This window comes from Cynocephalus volans, chromosome 1 (assembly GCF_027409185.1).
Source record: "Cynocephalus volans isolate mCynVol1 chromosome 1, mCynVol1.pri, whole genome shotgun sequence".
In the NCBI taxonomy this organism is placed as follows: Eukaryota; Metazoa; Chordata; class Mammalia; order Dermoptera; family Cynocephalidae; genus Cynocephalus; species Cynocephalus volans.
Window position 1 is genome coordinate 221,370,374 of NC_084460.1, and position 16,462 is coordinate 221,386,835.

Here is a 16,462-nt window from a genome sequence, read left to right on the forward strand (position 1 = left end):
TAATTTTCTGAAATTTTATAGAAACAACCACTTGAAACTGAGAAGAGATACAATCTCTACAATGATGGGAAAGTCCACTTACATTTAATTTTAGAGTAAGATTTCTAAAGGTTCTAACTAATAAGTTCACATGAAAAGAAACTAGGTACTATTAAGTGTTGGGCTGTTAGCAAATTATTGATGCTATTTCTACAATTCTTAAATATCTTTACCATATGACATTAAACGAAAAAAGAGTTTACTCTCTGGGGAACATTCAAGCATCATTATTGCTTTAGGTTCAATATCACATCAATTCATTTTAATGAAGTATTGACCTCTAAGCTGGAAAGTGAGTAATAATAATCATCTAATTAATTTTATAGCATTATCTGGAGTGCCACAAACTAATTGAATTGGATAGAATCTTCCCTTATAATAGAATTTATTTATTTAGAGTCTGTCTTTATTCTTTTTTTTCTTCACTTTGTACTACAACCTGCATTTTGAACCAAATCTTTGTTTTGTTTTAAAGATTTTGATTAAGAGGTTGTGCTTCCCTGTGAAATTCTGGTAATTGATTCTCTATAACCAAGATTCTCTGGATTTTTTGGTGGTTAATTTTGGGGATTAGCAAAATTACATGTTCGTCTATATGCAGAAAGTTAAGTAAAATATTTGTAAAGATTTAATCAACCAATGGGGACTATATCTAGTTTGTTCCTCAGATTTACTACCCTTTCTGATCATAAGTAAAAGCTATCTTTTGGAAAGCAAGTATCCTTTTTCTATGAACTTTGGACCTGATACTCAGCAGAAAGTGGACTTAAACCCTCTGGATTTTAAACCTAAATTCCTGAGCCTTCCAGGATTTTCTATGCCTCAAGCTGATTTATTATAATTATGTGAGTGTAAGGATGGGCTAAATAAAAATAAGTGCCAGCTAATTTTTAAGTATGTGCATGTAAAACCTATCAACATAAGGTTGTTGAGGTTGATTTATTATCTAGCCCTTTGAATTTGTCTAAAATAGACAAGTGGAAAACAGGAAAATTATTTTCAGGCAAAGTAGGGAAAAACTGAAATCTCTAGTTTGTTTGTAACATCTCAAAACAGAGCACCTTAGTGCAATGGATCTGAGAGGTCCCTCTGGTCCAACCTTTATTCAGAAAGCCCCTTTCAACCATTTGAACAATAAGAAAGAAGAGTAAGTTCTGGATCAACGAAGAGTAGGAGAGGATAAAGGGTACAACATTACCTTTTGAAAGGTAAAGCTTATCTATAAAAATAGTTACCCACATTAAGTTACCTGGTTCAGATAAAAATTTATCCTTACGGAAGTCAGACTAGTACTTACATCACTGGCAATCTCTGTTGAGGCTTTGGCCTGCTGTACAGAAATTGCATCAACTGGGAGATCATAGCCTTTCTTCAAAGCTTCTTCCCAACCAAGTTTATAGAATTTCTGAAAATTAAAGAAATCCTTTAGCATTGCTCTCTCTATATTAAAAATCTCAACAAATTATTAAGTAAAAGATTATCTTGAGAGTGAATATGAGATTCTAACATCGTCTACCTTATCTTTAAAGATATGCATAAAGCCCAAACAGGATGTTTATTGGAGTAGAAAAGGCACTGATAATGTCACATGATCTGGCTTCATTTTTTCTGTCTCTGAGATTCCCTGGTGGTATATTTGAGCATGACCTTTACTGTTTAGAATCAATATGATCATATCAGGTATATCAGATACCTTTCTCTCTGCTGTTAAGTACAGTCTGGTCTCACTATTTTGAATACAGATATTAACATAATTGGTAACAAAAAATCAGGTCACAGAATTTTAATTATCTAATAAAAGTAATAGATGATAAAATGCCTTTTGTAAATTGCAGTAAGTGAATTAACCTTTCTGAGTCAAATTCATTGAATGAATCTATGTGTGTTAAAGCTGGGTAATAGTAAGAATAGCTGAGTCATCCAGTACTTTCTACATGCCAGGCATGGTGCTGAGAGCCTTACATGGAATTGGTCTTCATGGCAATTCAACATCAAAGGCAATTCAATATCATATGGCCCAAATTTTGGAAATGAGGAAACTGAGGTTTTGACAGGTAGGTGATTTGCCCAATCTCATATAACTTATAAATGGAAAATTAAAAACTCATACCAGTCGGAAGCAATTCTTTTTGTTTTATAAAATTTTTTCTTTCAACAATTGTTTAATGATTTCTTACTTTGTACCAGGCACAATGAGCACAGAGATAAACAAAACAGATGCAGTTCTGTTGGAGTGGACAGTTGTAGTTGAAGCTGTTGCTTTACCACTACATTTTGGGACATCCCTAGACTAACCTGTCTGAGTCATTCACTTCCATTGCTTCAGCATTTACATCAGTTATTTATTATACCATTTTATAAGTTTAATATCTTTCAAGACTAAACTTAAAAGCAAATTTTATGCAACTTTACCTGACTATATAGTGTTTGATTCTGCTTGGCTTGTAAAATATCTGGTGTATCAGGCATCACATGAACCTTGGTCTTATCTTTATTCCAATCAATGGTGTATAAATGCTAGGAAATGGGGAAAAAAGACATTTGAAATTTGAACAACTGTTTAAGACAAATAGGAAAGAAAATATAGACGCAGAGTACTTGAATGCATTCATTTTGAAGCAGTAAATAGTAACAAAAGTAGCATGTGATTCAGAAAAAAACCCTAAAAACAAACTCAGATTTCAAAAAAATAATCTTTAAAATATTTTGTGTCTTCTATAACGGATTGGAAGTATGTAAGACATAACAATTAAAAATATAAGTAATTTCTAACTCAACTAGAAGGGTGAAGGAAGAACAAATAAGAGGTGGCAGAAGGAAATGGCATAGAAGAATGCTCTGGAAACATTTACCACTGCCTAGGAGTGGTAAACCTGAATTAAATTTCCCAGGCAAGAACCCGGGCCTGCTAGCCTTTCCTCTCTTGGGAGCTGTGTGGAAGGGCAAGTGTTCTCTCTACCTTGTTCATGGTAAGAGCATTCTGCTTGGCAAGCACCATGTCCATGGAATCAGTCAGCTTCTTAAACTGGAAGTTGCTAGGGTGCTGGCGGTATTTCTGATCACTGGCATACTCAGTTGCTTTCTTGGCCTTTTCAACTTCCAGGGAACCAGCTGGACTCCAGCCAAGCCCTTTGTACCATTCATTGTAGTCCTGCTTATATTCGTTCTATACAGAGAAGAAGCAAATTCTACTTTACCTTATCAATTTAGACACAAAAGCATGGCACATAAGACTGTGACCTCCCTTCCCATGCTAGGAGCCTGACCATCACCCAGAAAGAGGAGAGGCTTACATCGCTCTGTATGTGTCCCATGTTCCTGCTCAGCTCAATGTTCATTGCATCTGGAAGGAGGATGTACTTGTGAATCAGGTGTTTGTAGTTAGTGTTGGTGATGTTGGCTTGGGCATCCTTGGCGGCTGTGACACTGAGCATGTCGGCAGGGGTGTGGTAGCTGGTCTTTGTCTTCTCATAGTTTTTCTTGTACTCCCGATCAGATTGCATCTTAGCCACTTGCATGGAATGAACTAACTTGGGATCATCCTCAAGACTGCGGAAACCAACCATTCTTCCCTTCTGCTTTTCATAATTGTACTTGTATTTATACTGTGGAGAAAATATTAATATGTTTACAGAGTAATTCCCTTGACTAAAAATCATTCTAGTGTCAATATTCTGTTTGTCATAAAAACGATACTTGTAGAGAGCCCTACAGTTCACAAAACATGTTTTCCACCTTTATCTGTGTAACTTGATACTCATGACTAAATCTTGTGAGGTAGAGAGCAAATGTCTTATTACTGCCCCATTTTATAGATGAGTAAACTGAGACTCAGAGAGGTGAGTGACTTGCTAAGGTCACTACGGATTAGAACCCAGATCTTGTGATGATGCACCACACCTACTTAAGCACATACTCTACTGTGAGTGTGAAAGAGGCCTTGAGTAGGTAATAAGAACACAGAAACTGAGAGAAAAATGCAGAATGGCTCAAGCAGGGTAATGCCACTTGAGAAATCAGCCAACCAGTCATTTACTGATGAGGATAGGTTCAGTTGTTAGGTACACAGCATAATTTCAGAGTAACTTTATAATTCTAGAGCTCCTTTTCTTTTAAGACTCTCTAAACTGGCCTCATGGGGAAAAAATTTTACACCCCCCCAACTTCTGAAGAGGGGGGACCCTGATACATGGAAAACTACTTCTTCTGCTTGTCCCCTTGTGTGGCTGAGTGTGCACATTCGTGAGTAGGAGCCGGGAGAGCCAGGTTACTGCCGTGTAATAGAGGAAGAAGAATCTGGAGTTCTCAGGACAATAAGAGGGCGTGGGAGAAGGTGCATGGGTGGGGAGATGAGAACAGAGATGGAAGAGGAGACAGAACGTACAGCTGGGGGTGGCCAAGGAAAGAGTGCTCTGGAATGTGCTTCTCCCACTACCCTCAGTCATTCCATGCTCCCTGTGAGGGGGTTTCTTGTGGAAACAACCAAATGAAAGAACTGAGTTTCATGTAGGTGGTGTGTTATGACAGTGGTGTGCTGGTACACCAGCTCTCGGCGGGGTCAGGGGGAGGAAGAGCCCTCATTTGTAGTCTTCGCCAGTATCTGTGGTGTCAATACTCCATCCCTGGCTGATGTCAAGCTATTAATCATTTAACAACTGGTCTGAAAAATTCCTGATTACTTAATAATCAGCTGTCCTGAGCCCAAACGATCAGCATCCCAGCATACCACCACATGAGACATTTGTTGGGAAGGCAGATCCTCAGAAGTAGGAGGCAAGGGTAACACCAGCCTTTCACCAAGGAAACCTGGCTTTCTACAGGCCACAGCCTTGGTGACAGAATTCAAAGTAAGTTCACCTAGATCTCATGAATCAGGGAGCTCATGTCTATGAGAGTCATAATGCAGTTTGCATTCTGTTTTTTCAGAAGTACCAGACAGAACACAAAAGCAAGGCTCAGAAGCATCCACAGAACAGAGTGAGACTATTGTTAGCAGGCACACTTTTTTTTCATATCTTATCCACTCAGTGTGTCCAGAACTCAGCCCTTATTATCTGGTTGATCAGAAACCCCCAGCCAGGTGAGTGCTTCCCTTGGGACTTACATCACTTGCAATGTCTCTTGAAGCCTTGGCAGCTTGTATGGGAATGGCATCAGTTCTGAGATCATAGCCTTTCTTTTTAGACTCTTCCAGAGAAAGTTTGTAGAGTTTCTGTAAAGAGAGGCAAAGGGAATAGTATGTTTGTTTTTCTTTCTAAATAGGAAAGCCTGGATTTATTTGAGAAGACTGACACAGTGGCATCGTTTTTATTTTTGAGCAGAATGCTTCATTGGTGGTTCAGTGGCTGAATGTTCTCACAAGTAACATAACTGTGTCTGAAAAAAAAAATCTATTACAAACTCAAACATTTCCAAGAAGCCACCAGAACAACTAAAAGTTACTGGTCTCTATTAGGTTGCAAATATTCTTTAAAGACGTGAAATCCGGTAGACTCTTACGGATGCATTTTATCAAACAAGAGTTAAAGGAAAACTACAAAACAGCCATATTCTTACATCCAAAGAAAACTTAGTGCTGTTTTACAATTGACTTTTATTTATATAAATATGTGGATTCTCCAATTCAAAAAAAGTCAGCAATTCCAAATCTCTGTGGAATTCACACAAAGAAAAGAAAAAACTGGTAGAGTTAGAGATTTCCCAGCACATATGGTTAGGATAAGGACAAAAATAAAATAAAACATCAGTGCATTTTCTAACAAGTGTTGCGCATTCCCTGTTATGAGGCTTGCCCCTAATTCTTAAAAATACTCATCTCCCTTCCCATTTAACCCCTTCTTGAGGAGCATCTCAGGAGCTGGTGGAGAGGCTCTCTAAGAATGTGGTCCTGGGACTCTTGCTTCCTTTTTCTCTTCTCCTGGCCCCCAAGCCCTTCTCTTCCTGCCAAAACTCTTAGTTTGATAAGAGGTGCCTGTCCTAGAACAAAATCCCATCATCCTTCAAATTCCTAACTACCTGGCCCATCTCCCGTCAATAAGCCTACTCCAACTCTTAGCAAAGTAAGATTAGAAAGAGAAAGATTCTCATTTGCAGATTTCCACTATTATTTTTAAAACATTCCCTCTCCTAGATGGGACAGACGTTAAATTTTTACTGGTTCAAATTGGCTAGAAAAAAGATGGTAACAGGGAGAATTATACTTACGTCACTCATATTAATCGCATTTGCCTTTGCCAAGATAATCTCAGGGATGTCAGGCATGATGTGGACTTTGGTCTTGTCAGCCTCCCATGCTTGTTTGTAGAGGTGCTGGGGGAAAAAAGTGTAACTTAGTGCTTAAAATCTTAAAAGGAGTTCACATAGTACATATGTATCTTTGTGTGTGTACATATATATATATATATCAATATTTTATGTGTTCTTATTAGGTAGGCTTTAAAAAAATTTTTTTTAATGGGAAAGGTGCTCATTTAAATAATACAGTGGAGAGAATATAAGATGGGAAGTAAAAGTGCCCTATCCCCCTATCTTACAGCTGGAGATAGCATCTCTTTCCTAAAACTTTCTATGCATACTAAAATTCATGTACATTTCTTTTTAAAAATATAAATGAGGTCATGTGATACACCATGTTTGACATCTTGTTTTTTTACTTAATAATATAAGTTAACCATCCTGAAACCTTTTTAAAATAATTTACTTCATTTAAGGAGCTGCATGGTATTGCATGAGGAAGTGATTCAAGCGATTTAACAATTCTCTATTGATGGATATTTAATTTGTAGTTTCTAGTCTTTTTCTATTACAAGCAATATTGCCATGATATTTGTGGTTGTCATGGAGATGTGCCATCCAGATACCCATTCAAGGAAGGACCTGTTGCCCCAACTTTTGGCGGAGAGCCTCCAGTGGTCAGCTGTCTCACCCAACAGCAAGCCCTTCCCAGATGGTCACATCTAATGACTCATCAAAGTGCGGGTACAAAGGCCTGTGCATTTCAGCCCAGTACAGGACACTTGTGACAGGTGACACAGGAGAGCCCTCCATAGGACTGGGGGGTTTTTTTGTTTGTTTTTTTTTTAAGGAATTTAGGCCTACCCCAAGGTCACAAAGATTTTTCTTCAAAGTCTTCCTCTAGAATTTTTTTATCTTTAGCTTTTATGTTTTTGTCTATGATCCATTTTAAGCAAATGTTTGTGTATGGTGAGAAGAAAAGATTGAAGTTCAGTTTTTCCCAGTGTTTTTTATCTTATTTATTTATTTATTCATATTGGTTATGAATATTCATGAGGTACAAAGCAAATTGTCACCACTCATGCCTAAGATGTGACGGCCAGATCCATACTGGTAGCATGCCTATTACCACAAATTGTGATTATACCCCGTGTCCCCCACCCAATTATCCCCCCAATTATCCCCATCCCCCTTTCCCCACTCCACTTTGTATCCCTAGGTATGTTCTCTCCCTCTGCAAGTCCACCACACCATTGTGGTCAGGAAAATGTGGTATATATACACCATGGAGTACTACTCTGCCATAAAAATGAATGAAATTCTCCCATTTGCAGCAACATAGGACTGTTTGAGGCTATGTCAGGCCTGCATCACAATTCAACTTCTCCTTCTGTCCAGTCCTCCCTCCATGGATACCTAAAAAATACCCTATTCCTCAAATTCCATCTCAGCTCCTTTCAGAAACCCTAACCTGCAAAAAATATTATTGTATATCTGTATGTATGTATACCTTTGTGTACATATATAAGGATTCCTATAGAATAATAAACACCTAGATTTTAAATTTTAACAAATATTAACAACGGCTGGTTAGAAGTTTGCATTAACATAAACTCCCTTGCTGATACCATGTGTAATGCAACTTTTCAATCTTCGCAAATCCGATAGGTGAAAGTATTTTTTTGTTTGTTTTAATTGGGCTTAATTAAAACAAATTAACTTTCTTCTAGACCAGGAGTTTTCCCTAAAGGACCAGATATTAAATATTTTAGGTTTTGTGGGCCACACAATCTCTGTCATTAACTACTCAACTCTGCTGTTGTAGTACAAAAGCAGCCACAGACAATATGCAAATAAATGGCTGTGGCTGTGTTACAATAAAACTTTATTTACAAAGACAGTAGTTGTCTGACCCCTGTTTTAGACCAGCACTATCCAATAGAAATTTATGCAATGGGCAGAAATTTCGCTTATGGGCAATGATGGAAATGTTCTGCACAATCCAATATGGCAGCCCCTAGCCACATAGGGCTATTGGGTACTTGAAATATGGCTAATGTGAATGAGAAACTAAATTATTAATATTATTTAATTTAATTAATTTAAATACAAATCACCACATATGGCTAGTAGCTATATTATTGGACAGCATGATTCTAGTGGAAAGAGCAATAGCTAGTCCTCAGAATCTCTGTTCTGCCAGACCTAGACGTTGACCCAGACCCAGTCATGTGTCCTTAGGGAAGGTACTTTGCCTCTCTGAACCACACTTCCCTTAACTCTGCAGTGAGGGGATTCAACTTGATGATCACCAAGATACCTCTCAGTATCAACATTTGCAATTTCTATGATTCTCATCTTTACGTCATTATCCTGAATATTAATCACTAACATTGAAAAAAAAAGGAAGTATCTAACTAATTTAATATTTTAAAAATAAATATATCTTCATGATAGTTTTGATTCTAAATCTTAAAAGGGGCACTGAGATTTGTGCCTTGTCTTTTAGGCAAGTCCTTTTCAAGGAGGTTGGTCTTCAGCACAAATCAGTGCATTTTCTGAAGACTCCAGGAGATTTACTCTGGGGCTTGGCGTAACACAGCTCCAGCTTCCTAGTTATTACTTTCTGTAACTGCTTAATGTTAAAGTCTACATAATTTTTTCCTTTTTTGTTAATCAAAGGCATTTTTAAAATTGTGATCCACACGATATAACCAGTGCAGTTGCACTTATTTTATTTCTAACTTTAAAAACATGTATCCAAGGTTGATGTTCTTATTGGTCTTGATATCAACTTATGGTAAATATATGTGAAAATACAGTAAGGCTTTTCTAAAGATTAGAATAATTAATGATGCCAGGAAATACTGGTGAAGAACAATTGCTCTCATGATTGCTCAGAGAAGGTCCTGGTTTGGAATGCTGCTACAGCTATATAATCTAGGAGTTGTCCTTGATCGCATCAAAGCAGCTGGGAAGTAGCCAGGGTAGGCTACAACAGCCAGCTGTTATCAGGCAATCTGCTGATTCAGCATCGTGAACTTCTATTCAACCTCATCTTAGGTAAATGGAACTCATTTTGAAAATGTGTATTTGAAAAAAGGGACTCTATTTTATGTCAGTGTGATAGGATGGTTCGTTAAACATTTGGGGGGCCACTAATTATGAATAATTTTAATACATATATTTTTTTAACTACAAGACCCTTTTTCAAGGTAAAGTAGAGCTCAAGTATGATGCTCTATAACTGTGTTAGCAAAAGCTGTAGAATAAATGTAAGATATACCCGAATTTTCTCTGATGCACATGAAACACTACATTATTAAATCACTTACTTCATTCAGAATTTTGGCATTATTCTGGGCCAAAACCATGTTCATAGAGTCCATCAGTGTGGAATACTTCAAAGTGTCTGGGTGCTGGCGGTACTTCTTTTCGCTAATAATCTCCATGGCTTTCTTGTTTTTCTCAGCTTCCAGGGAGCCCAGAGGGAGCCATCCAATGCCCTTCATGAAGTCAGCATAGTCAGCTTTGTACTGATTCTGCAAAAGAAGAAAAACTCAAAAACGGGAAGAAATCAAAACTTCCCAAGAACCATGAATGTGCGTTTAATATTCCATAACTCCCACCTCAGTGTTCAACCAATATAGTACACTGAAATTCAACCATTTTTATCCCTAAACTTTTACCTTTTTTACATTTCCTTTCATGAGAAATTAAAAACAAACAGGAATATCTTTGTGATTTGTTTTTCTTGATGCTTTCATAAAGAAAAAGCACAAAGAAATGCCAAATAGATTAACCTGCCTTGTGACTATTATCTGCCACGTGAGAAAGGTGACTATGCTGACTTTTCTTAAAGAAATCCCCAAGTTATCTTGGTTAATAGATGACAGACATATGGAAACCCCATTTCTCTCCTTCACTATAAGTCTTTGATTACCCACCACTGTTACAGTTCCTTCAGGTATGCCAGAACCTACTTTGTGCAAATGTCATTTTCTTTCCTTCCTCTGACATTTCTCTCTAGGAATGTACCATAGTTGCTTTCATCTGGGCACTTACGTACCCCCTTGGCAATTAATAGCTCAGCTTTTACATTCCTCAAGAGGCTTGGTGAGGTCTGCTTTTGGTTTGTAAATTAAATTCACTTCCTCTGGCCAGCAAATGGCCTATTCTAAATTCTTGACTCTATACCCTCTCTGTATTTTCTATAATCATTCCAAAAGCTACCTCAGCCATCATGTCATCCGTGTTTCATAAGTTAGTAAGACAGGCAATTGCAAAATTAGACATAGTGAAATAAAAGCTGGCTGGGACAGAGGGGCTGGAGCTATCAAGTTATCTGGTTTCTCGCTTTCCCTCTTATTCCTCTACCAGGAACCATTTTTGACCCTCTTTTTGAGGCATATTTCCTTCAATATATTTCTTACAAAACCAAATTTCATTTGCTATTGCTGAATTCAGAATCCAGTAACCCCATCGCTTCTCGGCCTTTTGGCTAAGATCAAGTGCAGAATCCAGTAATCCTCACAGCAACAATAGTAGAAAATAAGACTTTAGTTTCTAGACTTGATACCCTTTTGTTAAAAGAAAGAAATTCAAGCTAAGGTAACAAACAAAACACCCCATTAGAAAACTGCCCGTGACTTTCAGGATTTTCAAAATGTCATTCATTACTTATGGTCATTCATGATTTGCTTATTTTCCAGAGTAAATGCTCTGCAAATGTTGCGGCTTTCACATACATCACTTTGAATCTGCATCATATTTTTGGCCAATTCAAAGCTCATGGCATCAGGAAGCATGTTGTAGGAGTGGATCACATTCCTGTAATTGGTGTTGGTGGCCACTTCCTGAGACTTCTTGGCTGCCACCACACTCAACATGTCCACTGGGGTGTGGAAGTATGTCTTGGATTTCTCATATCCCTTCTTGTATTCCCGGTCTGACTGCATCTTGGCCACCTGCATGAAGTGCACCAACTTGGGGTCATCCTCCAGGCTCCGGAAGCCAATGTGTTTCCCTTTGGCTCGTTCATAGCCTTGCTTGTATTTGTACTGTGGACAGAAGAGAAGGCATGATGAAATGGTGAAGGAAAGAGGACAAAACAGCATTCACTAGGTGCCATTAGCTTTGTGGCAGGTGAAAGGTTTTAGAGCTATTCTAAAATTAGACAGGTAGGAGCTCATGAGAAGCAGGTAGCAAGGTCTTTTTACTTCAAATTTCTTCTCAGACTTGAGTCCATGGAAAGCAAATGATCTCAGAATTAAAGAGATGTGCAACTAAGTTGGTTTAGGGTGATTTAGAAATCAGCTTTTCCCACTCAGCGGTCTAAGCAACAGGAAAGGCTGAAGGCATGATTTCTCATGGTGTATCCTTACATTCAGGAAAGAGCCCGGCCATGGGTCTCCAGGGTAAAATATGTAGATTGCATCCTTCCATTTATTTAGAATTGTCTATAAATGACTTGAGCACTCTAAAAGCAACTTATTTTAACAAGACTTGGTCACTTTTTACATTAAATAATGATTAGAGGGTACTTGGACTGGGCGATGAAAGATGTGTGGTGTGATACACGGGATGGCGTTCCCACCCACACTGAATGGAGCTGACCACAGCTGCCGAATACACACAAGCTAGGCGCATCCACTATTACTTGCTCAGCCTTCAGAAGGCCCAGCAGAAGCACTTACATCGCTGGCAATGTCTCTAGAGGCTTTTGCAGCCTTTATTGGGATGGCATCAGACCGCAGGTCATATCCTTTCTTCTTTTCTTCTTCCCAGCCAGCTTTGTACAGTTTCTAAACAAGGAAATAGGAAAACAAGAGAATCTTGTGATTTGGTTTAGAATGGGGATCTTGATTTCAAAGTGTTTGGAGTGAAGAAGACAAACATTCCATAAGTATTAATTCCCTTCGACCTTTCCCCCACTTTTGCTGTCATTAATCTACTTACATCACTCATGGTGATTTGGTTTACTCTGGAGAGTAAAATATCTGGAGTATCAGGCATGACGTGAATGGTGGTCTTGTCTTTGTTCCATTTTTCAGTGTAGAGCCTCTGCAAGAAGAAAGTCAGGTACATGATTTTACAGCAGGATGAGTCTGCAATAAGGCTAGCAAGAGGAAGAGATACACATCTCCACGGTAAAAGAGATCAAATCCGATATTGGAAAATGGATGAAATAGCAAGAAGATGGGCTGAGGAAGCTGGATACACAATGAGAAAAAAATATCATCAAATAAGGGAACCTCCTTCCACTGAAGCAGCAAATGCCATCTTGCCCTGACCTCATAACTATGTGGAGTTTTGTGGTTCTGTCGCATCCTTAACACGGTCTTGAGAGAAGACCTGAGGGTCCATATAAGAGAGAGCTCTCTAGATGTGATGAAAGCTATAGAGTCCCCCACCTTCCTCCCCCCCCCAACCACTACGAACATTGGAAAGATAAAAACATTGAAGATTATAGGGCACTTCCAGGCTCATGAATGCTATGAGGGTTCTCTGGCTGAGGTTAGCAGGTGAGCTCTTACCTTATCCATATTCAGTTTGTTACTTTTGTTAAGTGCCTGTTCCATTGTGTCCATGGCGTATGTGAACTTCAGCTTCTCGGGGTGCTGGCGATACTTCTTCTCACTGAGAATCTCCCCTGCTTTCTTTGCCTTCTCCACCTCCAGGGATTCTATTGGGACCCAGCCGATCCCTTTCATCCAGTTGGTGAAGTCAGATTTGTATAGATTCTTTACAACAGAAAAGGAAATTTACATTTCAGAAAGAGTCACAGCATGGGTTTCTTTGGCGACATGATTTGCTCATTTTCAAAAACAAGTGCAGGTGGGGAGAATAACCCACTTTTTACTCTCTATGGTCTTTTGGAAGAAATTATCTTTCTTGAGGAAAAGAAATAAAAAGTTAACAGGATTTTGCACTGAAAGGCATATTACATATCACCCATTTGAGCCTCTTAATACATTGTATGTTGGGTCCAACATTCAAAGTTTTAAAAAATGTATGTAATAAGAAAAATAAAGCTACACACAGTTCAAATGAGTGAAATCCTAAAACTCCCAGTTCAGGCTTAGGATGGAGTGAGCAGTTCCCGTTCTTTGCTCCCACCCACTAGAAATGGATAACTATGTGACCACCTGCGACGGGCACGTACATCGCTCTGAATCTGCATGGCGTTCCTGGAGTGCTCCACGTTCAAGGCGTCGGGCAGGAGAGTGTAGTGGTGGTAGGGCTGTCTGTAGTTGGTATTGGTAGCAGCCTCCTGCGATTTCTTTGCAGCGGTCACACTGAACATATCTAAAGGTGTGTGGTACCTGGTCTTGCTGGCTTCGTAGCCCTTTTTGTACTCACGATCAGACTGCATTTTGGCCACATTCATATAGTGCACCAGTTTAGGATCATCTTGAAGACTGAGAAATCCAATTTGCTTGCCTCTGGCTTTCTCATAACCCTCCTTATATTTGCACTATTTGAAAAAGAAGGTCAGACACAAGTTTGATAGGGTAGAAGTTTGATATAAACCAAATTTATGTAACAAATTAACCAAAGGTCAAATTCCCTCTGAATCTAGGTAACAGCTAAGGTTTTTTTCTGAGTAGTTTTAAATAAAAGCTAAGAAAATAGTTTTAATGGGTGGTCTTGAGACCTCCTCTGGGATAATTAAGAATGGAATCATTTGTAGTTTATATCTAGATTGTTCGTAAGTAGATTCTTTGAATATGCTCAAAGGTTCCTGAGAAGTTTATTAAGCAACTGATGTACAGTTTGTTATCGTATTTTCATTTCCATTACCTTATAAAGATTTTGCATAATCATGAGCATATTTCAGCAAAGGCCTAATACAAATTTGTGTATTGAACTTGAAGTTAATGAGTTTTTACTCTATCAAGGCATTTATTATATCAATTTATATAGAAAATATAACTTAATTTGTAAAAAGTAGTGAATTCATAGAATTCTGTTATTTAATCTATAATTCTTCCTGGTTTTCCATATTTCACTAGATATTTTCTTTGTGGAAATTATAAAATTAAAACATTGCATTTTTTAGGGGGGGCCGAGGGCTTCAGCCACACCCCCCTGACATCTGCACCCAGCCCAGCAATGACCAAGCTATGGCTGGAAGCCCCTGGTTTCCCCTGAAGGAATGAGGGGGGTGCCACAGGCCTCAACCCCACTCCTCCTCCTTCCTCCTCCTCCCACCCAATTTCCTTCCCTCTTATTTTCTCCCCCTCCCCCCAACTGCTCCACAACATTTTAGAATGTAAATAAATAAATAAATAAATAAACAAGAAAAAACCCCAAAACACTATATTTTAAAAAAATACTTAGAGACTTTTTTGATTTAGTGATATTTTAGTATACCAAGACACTTTTTCTTGACAAAGTCCAAATAAGAAGGGGTTTTTAAGTTTATAACAATGATACTAAAGAGAGTCCCAAATATTTTATAGTTTAAAAAAAATTTTTTTTCTTCTTTGTAACAATGGTATTGCGTTAAATATTAAAAAATCACTGGGACATAGGATTTTAGGAAATATTTTTACTTTATAATTTCTTTATTTGCTTACTCATATAGTTCATATAGTCTCATATATCATGTACAGATTTTTAAAATATACAGAGAGAGAGTTTACTACTTTCATATTAGACTTACATCACTAGCAATATTCCTTGAACTCTTTGCGGCAACAATGGGAATGGCATCTGGTCTCAAATCATAGCCCTTAGCAAGGGTTTTCTTCCAGTCTGCTTTATAATGAGCCTTCAAAGAAGGAAAAATTATTTTATTATTTATTAAAAGAAAAATGAAACAGGAGGCCAAAGGCCTCTGATAAAACATTTCATAATATACCCATTTCTATTAAAAGAATTCACAGGGTTAGGGCTATTAGTTCATATTTTATGTACCTATGAGATTCTTTTAAAAAACATCAGTAAATTGTAACACAGTATAATCTCAACTGGTTAAAAAATATGTATGTTTGCATAACAAAGCAATGGAAAGATAATGCTTTGAATGGGGCTAACACATTTTTGGTTTTTTTAAATAATTTTCTATATTTTTCTTTTTTTATAATAAGCATGTAATACTTTTGAAAAAAGTATTTTGTAATGAAGCATTTCATTATAGAAAGGTATGGATACTGAAATATAAAATTTGGATGTAGAACCACTCAACTTTAATTACTGTGACTGCTTAAATATTACTTATGAAATTAGGGAAAAAAATTTTAATGAACCAAAGCATAAAATGATGATGAAAAAATGCATACTTGGAGACAAAACAGAGCTTAAAAACATTGGGAAGAATGACTAAGCCATCTTTTGAGAAACAAATAAGTAGTGAGAAATTGATTAAGGGTCACAAAGAATGATTACATTTTGTAAAGATGAGTAAACTAATTATCCTGATTTGATTATCAGGATTGATATTCAATTCTGTATACCACAAATGTGTATAATTAAATATGCTTCATTTTAAAAAAAAGAAATGAACAATTTTATTCAGGTTTAATTATGTTTTTTAAGTTAGAATTTACCAACATATTAAAAAAAGGAAATAATTCATAGTAGTGGATTTAAACTTCTAGGCCACCCAAGAGAGGAGCTAGTTACATATTTAAAAAAAAAACAACAACAGAGTTTCTTAAGAGAATTAAACTTTTTGGGAAGTTTTAATAAAGAATTGAAAGAAAAGTTGCAGAAAGCAATACTTATCCTCACTACAGAATATGCACTCCTATATTTTTTTCCAGTCTTGTCTATCTCATTTTGTTCTGTTTTTTAAAAACTGAGACAAAACTTACTAGACTGATTTTACAACCCACTAATCAGTCACAGCCCATAGTTTGGAAAAGTCTGCATTACACAAAATTTTATGGTGGCCTCAAGTCTCACGTTGTATGATAAGGGTCCAATCCTGGGACTCGAAAGGCCCACACTCAGTTTGGTCCGCTTAAAATTCTCAGTGCAGGAGGTACACAGAACTGGAAAGGAGAGGCCCACATGAGCAGTTAGGCTGTCACCAGGCCAGATACTTACGTCACTCAGGTTGAAGGCGTTGACCTTGGCTTGAATAAACTGAGGCAGTTCGGGGTCTATAGTGTACTTGTGCTTCAGTTTCTCCCCCTCCACCTTGTAGTTCAACTGGAAACAAAAGAGGCAGCGTGCAAAT

General features: G+C 37.6%; 1 protein-coding gene across 14 annotated transcripts in view; it reads right to left on the reverse strand.

Moving 5' to 3' along the window:
• Positions 1-16,462, reverse strand: part of NEB (nebulin) — a 206,310-nt gene that overhangs the window by 135,596 nt on the left and 54,252 nt on the right. For all 14 annotated transcript variants that reach the window (XM_063098291.1, XM_063098282.1, XM_063098237.1 and 11 more), the window contains exons 39-52: positions 16,330-16,434; positions 14,942-15,049; positions 13,439-13,750; positions 12,810-13,016; positions 12,232-12,336; positions 11,970-12,077; positions 11,022-11,333; positions 9,609-9,815; positions 6,244-6,348; positions 5,144-5,251; positions 3,333-3,644; positions 2,999-3,205; positions 2,452-2,556; positions 1,337-1,444 (exon numbers count right to left, since the gene is read on the reverse strand). In XM_063098291.1, coding sequence (XP_062954361.1) covers positions 1,337-1,444; positions 2,452-2,556; positions 2,999-3,205; positions 3,333-3,644; positions 5,144-5,251; positions 6,244-6,348; positions 9,609-9,815; positions 11,022-11,333; positions 11,970-12,077; positions 12,232-12,336; positions 12,810-13,016; positions 13,439-13,750; positions 14,942-15,049; positions 16,330-16,434 — 2,409 coding nt within the window. The remainder of the gene's footprint in view (positions 1-1,336; positions 1,445-2,451; positions 2,557-2,998; positions 3,206-3,332; positions 3,645-5,143; positions 5,252-6,243; positions 6,349-9,608; positions 9,816-11,021; positions 11,334-11,969; positions 12,078-12,231; positions 12,337-12,809; positions 13,017-13,438; positions 13,751-14,941; positions 15,050-16,329; positions 16,435-16,462) is intronic.